This window comes from Mastomys coucha, unplaced genomic scaffold (assembly GCF_008632895.1).
Source record: "Mastomys coucha isolate ucsf_1 unplaced genomic scaffold, UCSF_Mcou_1 pScaffold3, whole genome shotgun sequence".
Taxonomy (NCBI): Eukaryota; Metazoa; Chordata; class Mammalia; order Rodentia; family Muridae; genus Mastomys; species Mastomys coucha.
In genome coordinates this window covers 19,443,345-19,464,852 of record NW_022196909.1, presented here as the reverse complement: position 1 = coordinate 19,464,852, position 21,508 = coordinate 19,443,345, and the positions used below count along the sequence as shown (strand labels likewise).

The window sequence follows — 21,508 nt, the reverse complement described above, 5'->3', positions numbered from 1 at the left end:
ACATGAGGATGGATGTTTAGCAGCCTACTTATTAAGTCAGCTTCATGACAGATGCAAGATCCAGACCAAGAGATGGAAAAGAGCTGTATGGCTCAACTACCGAGGCACATAATAAAGTCGTTTCTCATAGTGGCTGTTAAAGAGAGCAATGAGCTACTGATTCCCATGGTAAAGCCTTGGACTAGAGGCATGGTCCCAGGGTCTCAAACAAAACGTCATTAACATGTAATTGTAGTTTTCTCTAGAAGAGGAAGCAACCAAATTTGAACACAATTTTAATTAAATTGACCTAAAATGAGGCACTCAAATGGACTCATTAGGTGTTATATAGTGTTCTGATCACAAGAGATTTTTGCCGGTGGAAAAGAACTCATGTTTACAAGGCTAACACTTACCCATTATAGGAATCAACCACAACTTTCTGAGGTGTGATAATAGAGAATGGAGTGATTTCTTCAAAATTTAAGCAATTCTCTAAGTCACAGACATATACCTAGCAAACAAAAGATATACAAATAGGATTAACGTCTGGCTACATTCATCTTAGCCACCAAATATTTCCTGAGCAGTTAGGTGCTTGGAATTGAGACGATAACTATGGACTTTTTTATTTTTAAAAAAACATCTAAAGGGTAATTTAATTGGTGCACAGCTGTAATTCCAGAGCTAAGGAGGCTGAGGCAGGAAGATTATGGATGATGGGCCAGCTATAAAAAAAAAATAGCATGAAAATAAAGCAAAAGGAACATTGTATCTTTTGTCCTAATCACCTTATATTCTATTAGTACCAATGATATGTATGTTTTTCTTGGTTTATGGAGGCACCCAACTTTTTTTTTTAAAACTTGTGTTGTATACTACAAGCTTCTGGGCTTCATGTACAGCAGTTGCCTTTGTTCATTGCAATAAACATATACTTATAAAACGAAAGCTGGAAACACAGGGAGGTTATCTTCTCAAAATTTTCAGTACTGACATATTTTCAGAGACCTACTAAAATAAACCCAGATTACCATATAGTTAAAGATGCTTGCAGTGGATTTTGCCCATGATGGACAGTCTCATGCAGTGATAACAAGCAGATAAACTATCATTAATAAAAACTTGTAGCCATGAAAAGCCACAAATAATGATGATTTAAAAATCATCTTTTTTTTTTTTTACCAGAACTGGCTCCCACTATGTCAAAGGTAGATCATTTTGTAAATTACGTCCATTATTCATTGCTAATCTAGTATCTGAAGTCAGTAATCAAACCTGTAGTTACCATCAAATATGCTTGTTAGTATTGATAACTAGTCATATTCCCTCCAACTAACCAGTTTATCCATGATGAAATACATCCTTTGGTAAAGCCAGTCTATGGAGATAGAAGAGACTAGACCTGAGCCTTGGTAAAAAATTCTCAGGTCAGACACATCAGACATGTTGGCAGCCCCCTTCATCCATATGACGGTTCCTTCTGAGAAATAAACCACTTGCTGCTGGACACTGACTGATATTCCTAGAAGAGTCAAGCAAGCACAGTCAGGTGGTTAAAACGAACTTGTCTGTAATCTTTGTTAATGTCAAATAGAAATTCTTATAATTTAAAAATAGTCTTCTAAATTCTTCTAGTACATACAGCTTATATGTGCAAACATGCTGGGTGTTTTCATAATGTCCATAAAGATCCTAGAAGGATTTAGAATAGTGTAGGCCTCAAACATTCAAGACAGCAAATTCTAGAAACACTGGAAAACGTTGGGGTTAGAGCGGACTTGATGAAGGGTTGTTTGGTTTTGTGCCAAAAGAAGTTGTCCAAAGCCACAGTTAGACTTGTTTAAGCACATGCCCTATCTGGGTATAGCCCCAGACACAAAAGCATTTCTGGATACTATTTTATTGTTTGGGAGTTTCATAAATGTCTTTGGATCAAAGCCATCCCCCATTCGCACCCCTCTAATTCTTCCTCTATCCCAACCACTCTTCCTTTGTGTATTCTTTTTTCAAGCCCTCTTTGTCCACTAAGTGCAGCTAGTATAGACATCAGTATGAAGCCACCTCGGAATAAGAGCAGCCTCTCAGGGGTCGTGGAAGAACAGTCACTCGACATCTCCCAGCAGCCAGCAGTTGGCAACAGCTCCTCCCGGATAGAGGATCTTTTGAACCTTCCCCGATGCATGCGGGGATTCTTTTCTGCCTCGATCTTGCACAGGTCTCGTGGATTTGGTCACATTCACTGAGCTCAGACACACAGCTGCTTAGTCGTATCCAGAGAACAGTTTCCTATAGTCGCTCTGTGGTGTGCTTTTCCCATTTTGGCACTATGAAAGCTATCCAGAAAGGATAAAGCTTCCAGGTCAGTACCCAGTCTGATTTCTCCATGTTCTATGACTAAAGTAGGGGTGTCTTCAGAAACTTCCTTCTATCAAGTTCTGGACGAAAACCAGGAGCGTGGGCAATACCCTATAATGTTTCGGGGATCTATGAGATCCCAAAGGCCAACAACTCAGAAACAGGTGAACCATACCTAGCTCTGCGATCCAAGAGCAACTTTTAATATTCCTCTATTCCGGAAGTTTTCTTCCAGAAATTCCAAGTATTTCTTTTCATAGTAACGAGGCATGATTCTGTAAGACTGACCTGTAATATTACGATGTATAGCATCTGACCAAAGGCAATGTGCTTCATCTACTAAGTACTTCAAAGACCTCTTTCTTAGAGAAGTTTTTCTGGATAGAAAAAGCCATTTTTCTTCTTCTTGAACTGAAAAAAAAAAAAAAACATGATTTACCTTACCAACCATACAGACACCAACACAGAAAGTTCTAGTACTTCTACATAAGGAAGATAGCACCTTTTTGTTTTTAAAGACTGACTAAATTTTCTGGAGTTACTTTAGAGGTATTGCAACTGTGGCATAATCTTCATAAATCCATGGCTAGGGGTAGGAAATACGATGACAGTCAAGTAGGACTATGTGACCATATCATGTGACCTGTTACACCACCTTAACCTTCTTGTTCCAATAGAAGTTAAATCATTATCCCCAGTCAGGATAATTTTCTTAGTAGGTACAATCCAGCCTCAACCAAAGTGGGTCATTACATAACTCAAGCTATGATAAAGGTGTTCCCTTCAACTTTTCCCCTTTTCAAGCAGGAGAAAAGTCTTGAAATAAAATGGGAAGGCTACAGAACTCTGATATCCTATTCAGTTGGAAACTGGTACAAGATCCGAGGGTGATAGACACTTTCTCGACAATTAATAAATGGTAAGCAATAATCACAGAGGAACCTTAACCTTGCTCTATATTTAACTTTTCCTTTGGACATGCTTCATGCATGACAGGAATACCTCTCTTTTCCTAGAGTCAAGGAACAGCCAAAAAGTATTGGCTGATAGTAAATGACATCTAATACCACTGGCATAGTTGTATGCTGATTGGAGCAAGGGCTGGTCAAGTCAGCAGACGGAGTTCTGGTGAAACTAGAGAACAGACTAAAGGAATTTTGAGTCCTTGAGTTAGTCAAGACTCTAATTCATTTCTACCAAAAATTATCTAGTGCTTCTTAGAAAGTGTTTTGCTCCCATAAGTACCAGTAATTTTCAACCTCTCAAGGCAACTGTTTAAAAACAACAACCAAAAAGGAATGCTTACAAAAAATAAACCCACAGACTGAATTTTCAAAAAGTTAGTATTTAAATTCTTAATGTTTATGTATACTAAACCATTAAAGCAGGCTAGGAAAATGTCTGGTGTAACAATACACATGTGAAGCAATGTCAAGATAAGAAAGTTCATATGGAACTCCTCAATTTGTACGTGCAAATTACCATACCTGTTGGTTTAAACTAAAACCAAGAATCTGAAGCCATCTTTCTTAAAATGCTTACTTTTTTCATTCTATTTTTCAAAGTCTCAAAATTCTGATATCAACTATCTAACCTATTTGTCAGATATGAAGAGTAATGTAAAATTTAAAATTATCAAAACAAGAACATGCACGAAGCCAAGGGATCTTGAGGTCTTCCATATGACCTCTGAACTCTGGCCTTTAACATAGTCAATCTGTATCCCTATGTAACAAAAAGGGGACCATACCTGCTGGAGATGGAGTGGTAATTATAGATTCTGCTTCTGGCCCCTCACCAACTTCATTGACTGCTGAGATAGAAAACCTATTCCAAAAACAATTTGGAGAGATGCGTTTCACATGGCATGTTGTGAACATGAGATAAATATAGGGGCAACAGACATTCTATTTAAAGATCCTGTGGTAGTGCACAGATCTAGTTTCTCAGTGTCACTGCTCAGCACCCAGAGACCATCAATCACATCCTTGTTTGCACTCCCCACGGAACAGTTCAGGGTCACTAAGGTCAAAAGCTGAACTCTGCTATCTGCATGACCTCCATTTCTCCCCTTGTTTAAAGAAGTTTTAGTAAATGCCAGAGTGGCTAACAATAATAAAATAATCCCCAGTGGTTAATGAACAATACCACTAACTGGATTTAACCTCCTCATTTTTTTCATGTTTGGCTAAATAAACAAATTACAGCTTTGGTATATATGTTATTATTATTGCCTCATATTTATAAGGGTCGTCTGATATATTGAAAACATTTTTGCTTAGAATTGTGTGATCTAAGTACACATGCAAGTGTGAGAAAAAGTACAACTTCAGCAATGGAATGGACTCAGCAGCACGTGTCTAAATACACTTAGCTGATTTTCAGCCAGCTATCTTAAAGCACCATCATGACTGCATTAAGGCTGTTGTTATTTCTCTGTCTCTTACCTGTAGGTAGTATTTGGAAGAGTAGAATAAAACTGGAAACTGGTTCTCTGTGTCCCTGAATCTAATTTTTGATTTTTACTGATCAGCCTTAAATTATAACCCAAAATAGGTCCACCTGGGAAATAGGGTGGAGCCCAGCTGACCTCTACAGTGTCAGGGCTCGAGCTTTCGATGTTCATGATGAAAGGCGCAGTTTCTGGAACTGGAGAGATAACGAGTGACATGGTGAGGGTACAAAGTATAGATTTCTACGCTCTTATACTAGAATAATGAAAAAAATGTTTTCAATGGTTGACAGAAATAAGATCTTTTGATTAATGCTGAAAATGTGACCGAGGGATGGGAGTTAGAAATTTTGAGCTGGAATTCTTGCTCTCTTAATCAGACCAGCTATGTACTGAACTATGCTAAGACTGTTGCATTTCTTCAATTTTAACTTATAAAATAATACAATATCAGAGACTTGAATATAACCTATCTTCTAGACAAAGAGCTGTCAAAAACTTCTGGAGATCTAATCGAACAGTGAGAGAAAAGCACATTAGAAGATGAGAATCTGGCTGGAGAGATGGCTCGGCGGTTAAGAGCACTGACTGCTCTTCCAGAGATCCTGAGTTCAGTTCCCAGCAACCACATGGTAGCTCACAACCATCTTTAATGAGATCTGATGCCCTCTTCTGGTGTATCTGAAGACAGCTACAGTGTGTGTGTGTGTGTGTGTATATATATATATATACAAATATGTATATATGTGTGTATATGTATATGTATATAATCAAATCTTTAGAAAAGAAAGAAGAAAGGAGAAGAAGAAGAGAAAGAGGAAGAGGAAGAAGAAGAAGAAGAAGAAGGAGGAGGAGGAGGAGGAGGAGAAGGAGAAGGAGAAGGAGAAGGAGAAGGAGGAGAAGGAGAAGAGCAAGAAAGAGCAAGAACAAGAGCAAGCGCAAAAACAAGCGCAAGAACAAGAACAAGAACAAAAACAAGAAGAAGAATCATTAACGCAAGATGGCCAAGGCAAGCCATGGGGCTTTTTCCTCCATGAACTATGACCTAAGTCCAGATGAAAATGTGCTTCAGATAAACAGGAATTGGAATAATCTACTTCTCTTGTACTACTATCTGCCCCGACAGTCCAGATGATACCTCCTTTACAGCCCTCCAAAGCCCCTGGGAGCCCTGGCTGAGAGCCTCACTCACACCCCACCCTTGCCAAGCATGATGGGAACATGAGTTAAATGATGAATCATTTCCACACAGACGCTACATGATTCTAGAAGAAAATCCAACAAATGATTTGCCAGCCCAACTCCATTCCATGTCTCCACTACTAATTATACCTTAGCCCCATGGAATATTCTTGTATCTGCTCTCTCCACAGAATGTTGTTTTAATGTCTTTGATCTTGAGTAGAATTCTCTCCTTCTGAACACTTTTGGTAAATGATCTACCCACCTTTGGTGAGCTAGAGGTAGCAGGAGTGAGACAGTTCATTCATCGCACCAGATTGTCTTTAGATGGCTTTTCCATAAGTTTCATAGCCTTCCTCTGATATAATCCCTCCCAAACTCTCACACTTATCATTAGCAGACACAAACATCTTTGTGTTTCTCCTTACCTCAATGTACTCAGTCACCTGTGTGAAGAGGAAAGAAAGAAACGACCTCCCACTGAATTAGAATCAGGAGGTCAACAGCAGCGACTCATTAGAGTCAACATCCAGATATGATCTGCTCTACTTCAAGCAAGTTAAAAACCTTCAAGCAAGACAGTATTGTTATCAAAATGTATCACACACACACACACACACACACACACACACACACACACGCACTGTTTCTTTAGAAAGTAATAATGTCTTATAAACCCTCCTTTTGGTTGGGGATAGGGCTTTCTTTGGAATAGCCCAAGGAAAGGGGGCACTAATACCAACTAAAATCATATAATTCTTATGGCCTAAGAGAATATAATATAAGGCAATAGGCATGAACTTAAGTATCTGAGTATCACTGTGGCTTCCTCATCAGCAGTAGATATAACTAGAGCTGGCAACCTGGTAAAAATAGTTGGGGGCATGTCTCCTATCTTAGTTGAGTGTCCTTTCTCTGATAATTATGTCTCAGAGATTCTGCAGCCACCTGTACTGATTATTCTCTGACACTTCCTCTTAGAACCTAAAGTCAGATACTGGGTTAGGTCCATGCTTGAAATGCTGCAGATTGAACTACAACATACAAATCTTCCTTTGCCCTGGCAGTGAGTGTCTCACACACTCCAACACACTGGCATATTTCCTGTGTCCAGGTCTGTCACAGCAATAGTCTACTCTCTAATTATCAATTTCTGTCTTAGTTTGGGTTATCAAAACACTGATAAAAACAGTGACCAAAAATATTTTGGGGAAGAACTGGTTTATTTTGGCTTACAGTTACAGTCCATCGCAAAGGGGAATTGGGGTAGGAACTCAAGGCAGAAACCTTAGGCATGAACTGAAGCGTATGTGCTGCTTACTGGCTAGCTCCCCTCGGCTTACTCATCCTGCTTTCTTTTTTTTTTTTTTTTTTTTTTTTTTTTTTTTTTTTTTTTTTTTTTTTGGTGTTTTCGAGACAGGGTTTCTCTGTGTAGTCCTGGCTGTCCTGGAACTCACTCTGTAGACCAGGCTGGCCTCAAACTCAGAAATCCGCCTGCCTCTGCCTCCCAAGTGCTGGGACTAAAGGCGTGCGCCACCACCGCCCGGCTCATCCTGCTTTCTTATACAACCCAGTCCCATTCATCCAGGAGTGACATCAGCCACAGTGGGCTGGGCCTTCCCACATCAAATCATTAATCAAGAAAATCCTGCCGCAGGCCAATCCAATGAACACAGTTCTTCCACTGAGATTCCTCTTCCTAGTGGTTCTAGTTTGTATCAAGTTAACAATAACGAATGAGTACCCCTAATGTGTTTAGTCATGACCACAATTCCCTTAGAAAAATGTGGAATCAACAAGAGCAGGGGTTCATAGTTCTGATCACTGAAGAGTTGTAAATGTTGCCAGGCACACAGTTAAGAGCTCAATGACCAAATGGAATACCAAAGAACTCAATTTCTTTCATTGCTCAAAACAAAAACAAATGAAACCAAAGTTTCAGAATAATGTCCTTGTGTCACAAGTGACATCCATATGCCTACCTCCATAAGGATGAGTCCTGTAACTGGGACTTGGGGGGGAATAAAGATGCAACTGGGCTGTGATGATCCAAACCACTCGAAAAATATATTCCGTGAATGGATGCAGGGGTTCCACTGTGTATGAGAGCTTGGACACGGTCTAGATCCAGATGAGATAAAAGTCAACATGTGTTCAATCACCGGGCCCCATTGGGACATGGAGTGCAGGTTAGCTTGTGGAGACAGGTGTGCCATTGGAGATGGGGCCTCCCAGATCCTTCTGAGTGTGAAACAGACCAGGAGCTGAGCTTTCAAACATCAGTCGACATTATTCACACCACATTCCCCTTCCTCAAAATGGAAAAGCTAAGGTTTCAGTTATTCAGCCCTTAACCTAAGGATTTACATGTTTACTATATTTGGTATTTTGGTGAATTTTTTCTGAGCTTGCTCATGCTTTCCTGAAAGTGACCATCCTGAAAGGCTACCAATACCCTATTTCTAAATTAAAAACACGCCTTTGTGAGAACCTCCCTCCTGCCCTTTGCCCTACCTGGAATCCCTTTTAAAGGGGGGAGGCAGATAGTGATCAATAGCATAAGTGGTTCTACGGTGCTGTGCTGAAGAAACTATATTTACAGGGATTAAGTTTTACTCAATCCAACCACAATTCTTGATCTGTGCTAGAATCCGTTACTTTCAATAAGTCATTTTCTTTAGCCAAAGGAGATATTTCCCTGAACCCCCAATGGAACCTTGCAACTCCAGATAGTGCCAAATCCTACATACAGGCACCATAATACCAGTATTGTGACAGTCCATTCAATAAACGTTCACAGAACTGATCTAACCAATGATATAGAGTAGGGATACACTGAGCCAAAAGATGACTAACTTTCTAATGTGATTCAGCAATATGACCTCACATTTCATCATGCTCCTCACTATCATGTGAGTTAAAACTTCAGTCTCATTTTAGTGGTCATGGTGGCATTGGTGGGTTTTAGTTTGTTGTTGTAGTTGTTATAGTTGTTTGCTCGCTTGCTTGCCCGCTTACATTGCCTTTGTTTTTTGTTTTTAAGCAGTGTTTAATTTGAAGTTCAGGCTAGTCTGAAACTTTCTATCTTGTCCAGATTGGCCTCAAACTCACAATCCTCACCCTGCCAAGTGATGGGTTTACACTCCTATTCCACCACAACTGGCTTCAATCTTTTATTTTTTTCAAATAATTTTTCATTTAAACTTTTTTTTTTCCTTTTCGAGACATGGTTTCTCTGTATATCCCTGGCTGTCCTGAAACTCACTCTGTAGACCAAGCTGGCCTCGAACTCAGAAATCCGCCTGCCTCTGACCCCCAAGTGCTAGGATTAAAGGCATGAGCCACCACTGCCCAGCCCATTTAAACATTTTAAAAAATATTTGAGCACAGGCAACTGATACTTTGCAAACCAAAACCACAGGTGGGATAGGCATGATATTTTGGAGCTTTGAATAATTTAGGGACACAATGTCTTTGTTTAGATAAAGAAATAGCTTTGCATACCTCTGTGTAAGTCCAACTTCCTGGAAGTTGGGCATATTTCCATTGAGTGATATATTTTACTCCAGAGATGTTGGCAGGGTTCCATCGTAATGTCACGCCATGACTTCCGATGGAAGATGCAAAGGGTGCTGTAGGAAGCTGTGTGCTTTCTGGGAGGAAAACAACATTTCAGTCACTATTTGCTCCTGTGGATGGGTGTGTCTGTTCTGTCCAGGTCTCTCCTGCTCAGTAACACACCTGAGCAATAAATTATACTCAAGTTAGTCTTTTTTTTTTATCACAGGCATGCAATAGTGTTCTGAGATTGACCAGTCTTCTTTTGGGGCCCCATTTACTTACAGACACACCTCGGTGTGGGGGCAATAAAACGCCCTTTACCTAGTCTTGACTCATCATTCAAGCCATATTGTACAGATTGGAAGCAGATGAGAAATGTAAGCAAAAATTTGATTACCTTATATTCTGGAAAATTTATGTAACTAAGCTACTAATACAATTATAAGATATTTTTTAAAAAGATGTGAATCAGATTTACACCTTTTTCAGTTCTGATGTTCTTGGTTTTAGTAAATGTTTCATGGTTCTTTGGAACAAATGAACTATCTGGTCATTTGCTCTGTTAAACATTGTGATTCCAGAACTGTGTGTGTCCTAACAACTTAGCAGATTCTTGAACCAGTGTCACATTAGCCAGGTCTGATGGCTCATAGCTATAATCTCAGCACTCTGGAAGTTCAGGCAGGCTGAAGATTGCAACTCTAAGGCCCAGCTACACAACGAGTTCCAGTACAGCCTAAGCTACAGGCTACTCTTCTCTTAGCACAAGAAGAACTTGCCAACATGGCATAGAGGGTAAGGGTGCTTGCTACTGAGTCTGGCGAGCCTAGCTCAATTCCCAGCACATGAACGATGAAAGGAGAGAACTGGCTCCTACAAGATGCTCTCTAATCTCCACAAGCATGCTAGGGCACGAACACACACACACACACACACACACACACACACACACACACACAGGGACTGAAGAGATGGTTCAGTGATTAGGAACACTTGATAGTCTTGCAGAGGACCTGAGTTCAGTTCCCAGCACCCAAGTCTAATGGCTCACAAGTAGGTGTAAATCCAACACCAGAGGTTCTGACCTTGTGGCCTCCATGGGCACTTTTGTTCATGTCCACAAACTCACACATGGGCAGACATGTATACACATAATTGAAAATAATAAATCTTTTTAAAATTAAAATAAATAAATGTAGATTAGAAAGTTTAAATAGCACACATTTTAAAAGGCCAAATTACATATTTATTTCAGCCTTAAATAAAAGTTACTGTATGTCAATGGCAATCATGAGCCCCTTGAACACTTTATAACTTCTCTGATGTGAGTAATCTAATTAAATATTGCCATAATTGAGTCCTGTCTCACACTTGGTTTTTTATGAAAGTTTTTGTTACATTAGATATCACCCAAAGTCTCAACTTTATTAACTATAACACCAACGAAAGAGTGCAGGGGGACCTACTGTTGTGCCGTGAGCCATGCCTGGACAGCAGAACTAACAGCGGGCAGTAGATGTTCACCTACCCTGTATCCCTCAAGACTGAAACTATCCTGTAACCCTCATGAGGGTATTATGATGCCCTAGGGCACTACATTTCTGTAATGTCTTGGGGTGCTTCTGTGTACCCTTTGGAAATCACAAAAACAGATTTTATCTATAGTTAACCTTCACAACAAACATGACAAAAAAAAATGCCACAGCTCTAACACTTTACAGAAATGCAGAGTATCGTTTTCTGTTTCTCTTGTTTATGAGACACTAGAGGGCAGAGTATATTGGGACAGCAAGCAACACTCTCCTCCCAGTTCCCAACAGCCAGTGGGGTAAACACAAGCCTCTGAGAGAAAAATGACAGCTTATGGAACACCCAGGCTGGACGTACCAAAGTTCGGGCCCTTTAGACATCACTGGAGAATCAGTGAATTGGGACAAGGCCACTTATTTAGACACACACACACACACACACAAACACACACAAACACAAGCCTCCCACCCATTCCAAATCTAGCCCTGGGAAGCATAGCTTCTACACACTCACAAATTCCTACTGCCTTTCCTGAGTTACACCCACATGGTAAGTTCTTTATTGAATAACTTTTAGCAGGACAATGTATTTCACATTAAATAAAATATCCTAATACCTTCAGCTCATCAAAACAGCACTCTTCCTTGATAGGACGTCTGTACAGGATGCAATGCCCTCATTAGGATAACAGGGATTGGGCTGGGCATATTGCTCATCAGTAGAGTGCCTGCCTAGCATACACGAAAACCTGCAGTTTGATCCCAAGAACCACATAAAACTGAGTACAGTGGTACATTATTCCCGGGAGAACAGAAGTAGAGGCAGGAGGATTAGGAGTTCAAGGTCTCCCTTAGCTACAGATTAAAGCCAAAGCCATTTGGGCACTGAGAGCCTGTCTTAAATACATGGATGGGTGGATGGATGGATGGATGGATGGATGGATGGATGGATGGATGGATGCATGCATGCATGGATGCATGGATGCATGGATGCATGGATGCATGGATGGATGAATAGATAGATAATACACCCACTGATGCTGAAGACAAAGTACTGTCCTAAGTGTCAATTATGTTTCACATTTCCTGTATTTTATCTACAAGAAGCTACTGCCTCTTCATCAGCATGGCCTTAGCATTTTAAATGACAGAGTTTTTTCATATATAAATATTGGCCAAGATAGTTTTTGGTTTTTGAGACAGGATGCCACTCTGCAGCCCAGGCTAACCTTAAGCTTGCCATCCTACCTCAGCCTTGTGGATGCTGGCACTCCAGGTGAGAGCCAACCAAGTCCTATAGACAGATATTTTCTATGCTTTTGAGAGGCAGGAGTGTAGGTGTTTTGGCAGGCGCTCCTTAGCCTTGCCTAGGAATAGATCCCGGGTGGCAGCGATGATCAGTAGTGTTCTCTTACCCAGCACTTCCTCTTCATAGCTGCCCTCCGCATTGCTGCAGCCGACCTCACAGGACTCCCTCTGTGGAAGAGAATTGGCATGGTACAGTTCAGCCTTGGTGCCATTTTTGCTGATAAGCTTCAACTAAAATCAGGAACCTCAATGCCTTCTCTAACTTTATAAGTGAGAAGAGGTGGCACAGGCCTATAACCCTAGCCCTTTTCAGGTAGAGGCAGGAGTTCAAGGCCATCCTTAGCTACTCAAAAAGTTTGAGGGAGCCTATGTTATATAAGTATCTGTCTCAAACACAGAAGAAAAAAAAAGAATGAGAAAGAGTACATGCATTTAAGGTGCACAGAAGTTCTGGTGGGTTTTAGTAATTTCCAAAACTGCGTCATCACTAACGTGATGTGATTTTAGAACATTTCCCTCATTCCAAGAAGAAACCCTGCAGGGTGCCTTATCTATTTTAACTTGTTCTGTTTCATTTTGCTTAAGGTGACTCCTGATCTACTGAATTCATCCTGTGGCCCTGCCATTCTATAGTTTGAGGAAAACAAAGCAAAAACAAACAAACAAACAAAAAAACGCTGAACTTAATAGTCCAATTTTATTTTTACTATCTTAGTCAAAGTTCTGATGGTCTGGAAAACTAAAATTCCAGCCCAAGATAATACATTTGATTTTCTATCAGCACTATCTTCCCTACTATTCTTAGAATTAAACATTGACTATTACCTATACAATACTAAACACTCTAATGAATATCTTCATAGCAATGATGACTTTTAAGGTCCTCAACAGCCTCATAACAATGGATACCTTAATCTCCTTAAAGCGAAGAGCAGGGTACATATTTGAGGACTGAAATCCAAATTGCCCACATTTGGGTGAAACTTGAGATGTTTCACCCTTAGCTACAAAGAAAAGAAACCCATAGGGGAAAATCACACATCGTAAAACTCCACAGAGGCTGTGCTCAACCTTCCTGGTGTCCTCCAGTTTATAATTGCAATACCAGGAGCAGCCTGCTGTCAGTCTCAGGGTGATGGTAGAAACCATAGCATGATGCACCTGCCCTGGAAAGAAGAGCTGTAAAACATGCAAATATTAACTTGTAGATGTTTGAACTGTGCGCTGAAAGGAAGTAGGGCCCGATAAGCCTGGGTTTGCTTAGTTAAGGATTAATTCAAATACTGCGCTTTGGGCTTGAGATTGTTTGACTTTAAGGTTCAGTTATTTGTCACATCCCCTTTGGAGATCTGAGTAAAGCTCATTTAGCATGGCTACCCAGTGTGAAGAAGGCACAACAACCACTTGGCAACAGACGCATTCTATAGAATGAGCATTTTTCTTCCAAGAAACAAGGGACTTTGTTTAGAAATGTGTGTTACTTGGAAATATAAGCCATCCTGGTAATAAAGGACATTGTGACCCTGCTTTTCCTGCATATTTTTTTACCAGGGGAAATATAGAATAAACTTTCCATCAGTCTGAGAGTTTAAACATTATCTTGAGTGGAGGCAATACTGTCAGCATTCTGCCCCTCTCATGAAGGCAAAGCAACATCAGACTTTCTGATGAGGGCAGTCAGCATTTCCCAAGCCTATGGTGCCTGGGACGAACGCAGAGGTGGCTGTTTCAAAGCAGTTCACACTGCCCAGAACTAAATCAGAGCTTCTAGACCATGCTCAGCCTTCCCAATGATGGGACCCCTTTAATTCAGTTCCTCGTGTTGTAGTGACCCTCCCCAACCACAAAATTATTTCATTGCTACTTCGTAACTGTAATTTTGCTACTGTTATGAATCATAATATAAATATCCGATATGCAAGATATCTGATATGTCCCACAGAGAATCACTGACTTTATACCCATCTGTTCCAGGATACTGGGCTGCCAACACTCTCCTGCCCAAGGACTTCATCCACCTGCCATATTCGAGTCTATCCTCGCTATCATTTTCCCACAGTAGTGAGACCCTCTTTATTATCCCTTGACTTCCCACACTGGCTCATAGACTGCCTGCACCTTTCCTAATTTTCTCAGCACAAGGCAGAAACACCCCCTCTAACTTCCATAGGTATTGTGACATTCTCTTCTAAAAAGATATTTCACTCACTCAAGAATACTTATTGAATCTCTTTTCTGTCTCAAGTATTGTTCTCGACGATAACAACCTGGGAGCGAACACCATAGTTGCCTATCTTTGTGGAATTTACGTTGTCTTAGAAAGGGGTGTAAAGTAAGATGGATGACAAGTTTAAAGCAAACACCTTGGATAATGAAAAAGGAATGTGGCTGAGCCTGGTAGATAGTGCTGACCTGTGTCAGGGCAACAGGAGCAAGAAGCAAGATCAAAGCCGCAGGGTGTAACTCGGAAACTTCCTTCAGTGTGATCAGCTGGAACAGTACAGAGGTGACTCTCAACTAAGACTCGAGCAATTAGACGGAGCAGGGGTTGTGATGGTGTTTGTGGGCTAGATAGACCTCCAGTTATGGGAAGGGCAGGCGCCTACAGTCAAAGAAAAGTTGAAGCCATTGTGTCTGGCACAGAGAACATGGGGAAAGGGACTCGGGTTGGTTCAGACAGGGGTTGGGGGCGGGGGGGGAGTCATGAGGCTGTCAAGTAGCAAGAAGAGACCACAAAAAGACTTCTAGAAATAAGGAAGTCTTCCTTTACCCTCCATCCAAAGGTTGATGCTATCATAGATACAGTTTATGTTTTAAATGATGGAGAATGTTGCAGCTCACTGGCATCGTCATTTTCTGGGTTCTAGTCTGCAAAGTTGTCATTTCTGAGCTTTACCTCCAAAGACTGCATAAGACAAACCTCCCCTTTCTGGAAACATCCATGATGAAAGTGCTTGATTCCCAAAAGGTATGGAGAACTGAATTAAAGCTCTCGTGGAGAAAAATAATCCCATTATATAAGCATGGACCACCAGGAAGCAAAGCGATTGACATGCAAGACTCTCCTTGGTTTCCCTGACTGGCACAGTCCTCCGAATGGCGGTCTTTTAACAGGAATGTTGCTTTAATCATCTAATAGGGTTCTGAGGAAATTTGGTTTTTCCATCTCATCGGGGGAGATCCTCATCTGTTCACCTTTGGAACAAATTTCTCACTCTGTTTCATGTCGATTAAACTCCAGCTCAACCCACTGGCAGGGAAAGCCACTGCGATACTGCATACGCACTGACTATTGAGTATTTAAAGTCCCAATGTATAGCTTTATTTCCATTAAAAAGGAATATTTATGCCTTGATGTTTATTCATGGGTAATCATGTACATCCTGCTGTGGGCAAGGTAACATAGTTTCAGCTCTGGTTTCAAGACATGCAAATGGAGCATAACAGTGCTCTTATTATTTTATTTACCTGTTTGTTTGTTTGTTTATTCACTATGGTGGAAGCTCATGCCATGGCCTAAGTATAAAGATCAGAGGACAGACAATTTATAGGAGTCAACTCTCTCCTTTCCCCATGTGGCTTCCTGCTATCAAACTCCAGCCATGAGATTTGGCAGCAAGTTTCTTTACTCGCTGAGCCATCTTACCATCCCATAACCAGGTTTAAAACTGGAAAATAAGAGCACTTCTTTGCAGATAAGCAGAGGAAAATGTGATTCGAAGTGTTGACAGTGAATTTTGGCTAATATAAGGCATGGAATTAAAGCGTTCACTTTGGGTTTTTTTTTTCTTGTTCTTTAGTTTTATTTTTGGATTGTATGATCTTCCTGCCTCTACCTTCTAAGTGTGTAATACAGATGTACACCACCACACCTGGCCTAACAAGTCCCATTTAATGTGGTGTAAATATGTGTGGCAGAGCACTCTGTGGTTGGAGAAAGATGACTCAGGGATTTAAGGAGTTTGTGGCAAAGCTGATGACCTGATTTCCATCCCAAGAACCCACATGGCAGAATGATCCCTGAAATTTGTCTTTTGATTTCAACACGTTTGCATGAACACATCCTATCCAACACAAACAAACAAACAAACAAACAATAAATAAATAAATAAATAAACTTTTGAAAAGTGTTTTAAGAACATTCTCTGAGCAGAGATAGCCCAGAGTGCATTCTTTTATTCTTTCTTTCCTGTCAGACCCAGCCTCTACTTTGTTCAGCACTGGAAATTATAATCTTCTATCTTAGATTGAAGTTACAGTTTGCCCTTTTACTTGCGTTATAAATTTCTGTATATTTTGCAAATTTGGCCAACTGAGCAGCAAAAATATTTGTAATAGCTGTCTCTGTAATCCCATGATTCTAGGATCCTGTGACCCTGGGCTTGTTAGAGCACCTGGGAGTGCAGCAGCTTCCTCTGGGTGTTGTGGGACTGGCTGCAGAGCCTGGGCCCAAGGTCCATTCAGGACACAAACCCAGAGAGACCAGAAGGAACCCGAGCCACTTTGTTGGCAGAGTTCCTTTGAGCCTAGTCCCGCTAGTCCCAGTTATTCCCAGTGTTGGGACAGATGTTGGGTCCTCCTCATCCTGAGAGTGTCAGAGCACCTGGGAGTGGAGCTTCCTCTGGGTGTTGTGGGACTGGGTACAGAGCTTGCACCCAAGGTCTGCTCAGGACACCAGCCCAGAGAGACCAGAAGGAGGTATGAGCTATTTCTATTGTATTAGTCGTTAAAAATTAAAGATGTAGAGGTATACATAGATCATAATTCATATACTACTGCGTTTTCAATGAGGGATTTGAATATGAAAGAATTAGTGAATTTTGAGAGTTCCTCGAACCAGTCCCCCTTGGGCACTGAGGGATGAATTTATATACATATATATGTATGTGCATGTGTATGTGTGTATGTATATATATATATATATATGTGTGTGTGTGTGTGTGTGTATACATATATATGTGTGTGTGTATATATATGTGTGTGTATGTGCATACATGCATATTTATATGTGTGTGAATGCATATATACATACATATATATACATATATGAATTTGTATATATGCACATGCATATAATAAAAACTTAAATATACACACAGATATAGAAAACAGCAAATGTCTGCGACAAAATAGGATTAGACCTCCCATTGGACCCTTTCCATAGAAATAAATAAACAAATAAAAATAGATTTGTGACTGAAATTTTCTTCATCTTCCTTTAATAGCCTCTTGCAGAATTAAGAATGCAGACTTGGATTTGAACATATGTGCAAGTGATTGTGAACTCACCTCACAAATGGTGGAGTAGGTATCATTCTGCAAAAGAAAATAAAAAACAGAAAGAAAGAAAAGTTATGTAAGGTCCTGAAACTTTAGTAAGTCACCTGTGCATTTCCTCCAACGGAGTTTTTTTTCCAACAGTATTAATCAACAGTAAGACAAATAAGAGTTCGTGTGGGCATGATGGCACAAGCCTGTAATCCCAGCATGTGAGGCTGATGCAGGAGAGTCTTGAGAGAGAGAGAGAGGAGTATAGGAAAGCCACTGTGTTAATAGCTCAAAAAATTATGATGTTTGAATCACTAGGAATAATAAAGTGGGTTATCTGCTAGAAAACTCTCGGCATACTGGAAGGCAGCTGCAGCTCAAGGGACACAGACTGAATTGAAAGCCATCAATAGGTCTAACTAACAAAGCCAACAGGTTCTTCTGTCCTCGTTGGTCCTGAATGATTGCCTGGAAACAAATGGTGTTCCCACGCATACACCCAGCAAGAGTTAGTACCTGCTTGGTGTTCCACTCTGGTCAATGGAGGAGACATTGTCTAAAATTGGTGGAGTGCTTTCTACCCTGGAGGAACTCACAGAGTGGTAAAATTACATTAAACATGTAACTAGACATAGCTAGACAAATAATTAAATGGCAAATTGTAATGATATGTAAGAATAACTCAGACCAGATGACAATTGATCCTCCTTTTGCAAAATTGTATTCTGCAATGCACAAAGTTACAAGTGGGAATGCACATAAGTAACTTTCATAACTAAGGTCAGCAAGACAAGGAAACAAAATGATAGTGCATAAGTGGAGAATTAGTCTTTTATTGGTCATAATGTTTGTTTCCCAGGCTGGGTTCAAATACCAAGGCATTCTCCTGCTTCTGCCTCTGGAGTGATTGGATCACAGATCTGGGTTGCTAAAACCAACTTTAATATCCTTTTTAAATGCCATATCTATAATTTGAAAAAGATATTAGGAGGCTGGATATGGTTCAGTTGGTAGATTGCTGACTTGGGTTCAATCTCTGGTAACCACATAGCTGATGTGGTGGTACATGACTGTAACCCCAGCACTCTGGAGGTAGATCAGAAAGTTAAGGTCATCCTTAGCTACATATGAGTTTGAGGCCAGCCTGGGCTACATAAGACCCTGTCTTTAAAAGATGTAAGAATAAGTGATACTTACACACTTTAAAGCACACTTTTCCTGATCTACCGAGTTCCAAAACTGACATCCTTGAATGCACTACAAGAGACGAGACACAGATAGAAATGAAGAAATAAGACTTTTTTGTCCCTTGAAAGTCCATAATAATGACAAGTACCATCTTGTATCTTAGAGATAGAACTCTACTGAAAACGGCCAAGGCCCCTCCAGGATTTGAGTGAGACTTTTAATCAGAGCTGCCTATCTGCAGACAGGCCAGAGCACAGTGTGGCTCACTGCAAGCTGGCAGGGAAGCAGAGTGAAGTTAAGCCCTGGGTAGATGAGCCCCCAAGAACACCCAATACCCTGGTTGCTGGATAGATGGCAGCAGGTAAAGTCCAGGGAGGGGGCAAAACATCAAGCATGCTCTAAGTCTCCATCTATGGCCCTACAACCAGTAAGACTCAAAACCAGGGATTACAAGGAGGCAAAACTTCAAAACTACTAGGTAGACCATTTCTGAATCTATTAAGTTCTGGCTCGTTTTACCCCAAAGCTGCTCTCAAATGTCATCTCGTGGTTGTCCTGGTCTCCTGTTGCACAGATGGCTCATGGCTCCCACTCTGTCTATGCCATGCATTCTCTCCTTAGAAACCTGCACCTGAGTGCCCCTACAGAGTCAGCCTGTGACACACTGGGTCCCTCGCACCGGCACAGTCTCCCATTTGCATATTGTGGTGTTGCCTAAGTCGGGATCCTGGATACATTTTCTTTCTCTAAAAATATCTGTCTTATAGAATCAAACATTGAACTAAAGGGCTAGAGAAACAGTTCAATGGTTGAGGGCATTTACTGCTCTTACAGAAGATTTAGGATCAGTTCCCAGTGCCCACCTACAGGAGTTAGTTCTTTCCTTCCAACCATGCTGGTCTAGGGAATTGAACTCAGCTGGTCAAGTTAATGGCCTGCACCTATTCCCTCTGAGCCATCTCCAATTAAGATTCACATCATTCTCCCATATACAGCAAGATCGTGTGAAATCTCTTCAGAGGAAAGAGTCTCAAGTGGAGCAAAGTATAAAAATCTTTGTACTGGGAAGCCCTTCCTTTTTTTACTCTGAAGGTCTTACAGGCAAGTGAGATACCTTTTGATCCTGTATGTGACCTCTTATCTGTCCCATGATAACAACACTATTATGTTTTCTGTTCCTGGTTTTCCGTATGTGTCTGAAAGGTTTGTGGTTTCTTCAAACACAGGCCCTAGTTGTAAACTTCTTCTGCCTAGCCCAGGGCCTGCCTCATATACACGTTGAGTCAATAAACATTTGTTGGATAAGTGGATCTACATGCAGAAAAGTAATAAAGCCGCAAAACATAATTGCTGGAAGATACAACAAGAACTAAATAGTCTAATCTTTTATCTTCCAATGATAAAATATTAAGTCATTTATCCCAAGTCACCCAGCCGTGCAGGCAAAAATCATGAATCTGTAGTAGTCCTTTGCTTTTTTTCTACTTTAACACATTTCATTTTTAATGAATTCTACAATTCAGGCTTCTTACTGTTTTCAATAGAAATTTCCTCACCAAAGATGAGTAAATGAGATGTTAGCATTTACTCTTATTGTAATAAAACAGACCAATATTCCTTTTTTTCTTTTTTTAACCAACACAAACTGAAAGTTCTTGGCAATAGGAGTAATTTACTCACCGCCTCACTCAGATTGTACCGTGTGCCACTGTCAAGCTGCCTGCCCTGAAATGAAGAAGGAACAATAAACACAATCACCACCATCAATCATCAATACCATCAATCCCCACCAATGTTCCGTTACACTTTTTTTAATCTTCCTGGAATGGTGTTCTTCTCATTGTTTCCCAATGGTAGAGTGACTTGCCAAGTATGCTCAAGTCATCTAATCTGGAGCAAATTACGTATGTAGTACCTAGAAATTCTGTAGCATCTGAATGGACAGGCATGAGAATATGGATCCGAAAGGACAACAGGGTGTCATGGCGACTTAAGTGGATGTGTGGATTAGGTCTCCTGAATTAGAAAAAAAACTAGCTTCAATTTTCCTTCTTTTTTTTTTATTACCCAGTAACTATGGGTTACTGGGTAATTACACAAATTTGGAATGTCGTATTTAATAAAACATAAATTATCAGCCAGGCAGTGATAGTGCATGCATTTAATCCCAGCACTTGGGAGGCAGAGACAGGTGGATTTCTGAGTTTGAGACCACCCTGATCTACAGAGTAAGTTCCAGAACAGCAAAGGCTACCCAGAGAAACCCCGCCTTGAAAAAACAAACAAACAAACAAACAAACAAGCAAACAAACCAAACAGGATTTCTCTCTTCCTTTCTCACATATTTGAAATTGTTAAGAAGGCATGGGGCTGGAGAGATGGCTCCACAGTTAAGAGTATTGGCTCTTTCAGTAAACATGGGGTTCAATTCAAGCACCTACATGGTAGCTCACAACCACCTGTGACTCCAGATCCTTGAAATCTGATGCCCTCTTCTGGCCTCTGCAGGCACTAGACATGCACATGGTACAAAACCAAATATACAGGCAGAACATTCATGTACATAAAATAATAATAAAGAAATAAAAAGTAAAAAAGAGACAGGCAGTGGTGGGGCACGCCTTTAATCCCAGCACTTGGGAGGCAGAGGCAGGAGGATTTCTGAGTTCAAGACCAGCCTGGT

General features: G+C 40.6%; 1 protein-coding gene across 1 annotated transcript in view; it reads right to left on the bottom strand.

The window, feature by feature from the left end:
* Window positions 1-21,508, bottom strand: part of Ros1 (ROS proto-oncogene 1, receptor tyrosine kinase) — a 123,459-nt gene that overhangs the window by 86,309 nt on the left and 15,642 nt on the right. Inside the window, exons 2-12 of the mRNA XM_031348214.1 lie at window positions 20,506-20,550; window positions 18,835-18,894; window positions 17,659-17,685; window positions 12,477-12,537; window positions 9,476-9,624; window positions 7,954-8,092; window positions 4,785-4,986; window positions 4,088-4,164; window positions 2,626-2,748; window positions 1,320-1,504; window positions 396-493 (exon numbers count right to left, since the gene is read on the bottom strand). Of these exons, the coding sequence (XP_031204074.1) occupies window positions 396-493; window positions 1,320-1,504; window positions 2,626-2,748; window positions 4,088-4,164; window positions 4,785-4,986; window positions 7,954-8,092; window positions 9,476-9,624; window positions 12,477-12,537; window positions 17,659-17,685; window positions 18,835-18,894; window positions 20,506-20,550 (1,166 nt within the window). The remainder of the gene's footprint in view (window positions 1-395; window positions 494-1,319; window positions 1,505-2,625; window positions 2,749-4,087; window positions 4,165-4,784; window positions 4,987-7,953; window positions 8,093-9,475; window positions 9,625-12,476; window positions 12,538-17,658; window positions 17,686-18,834; window positions 18,895-20,505; window positions 20,551-21,508) is intronic.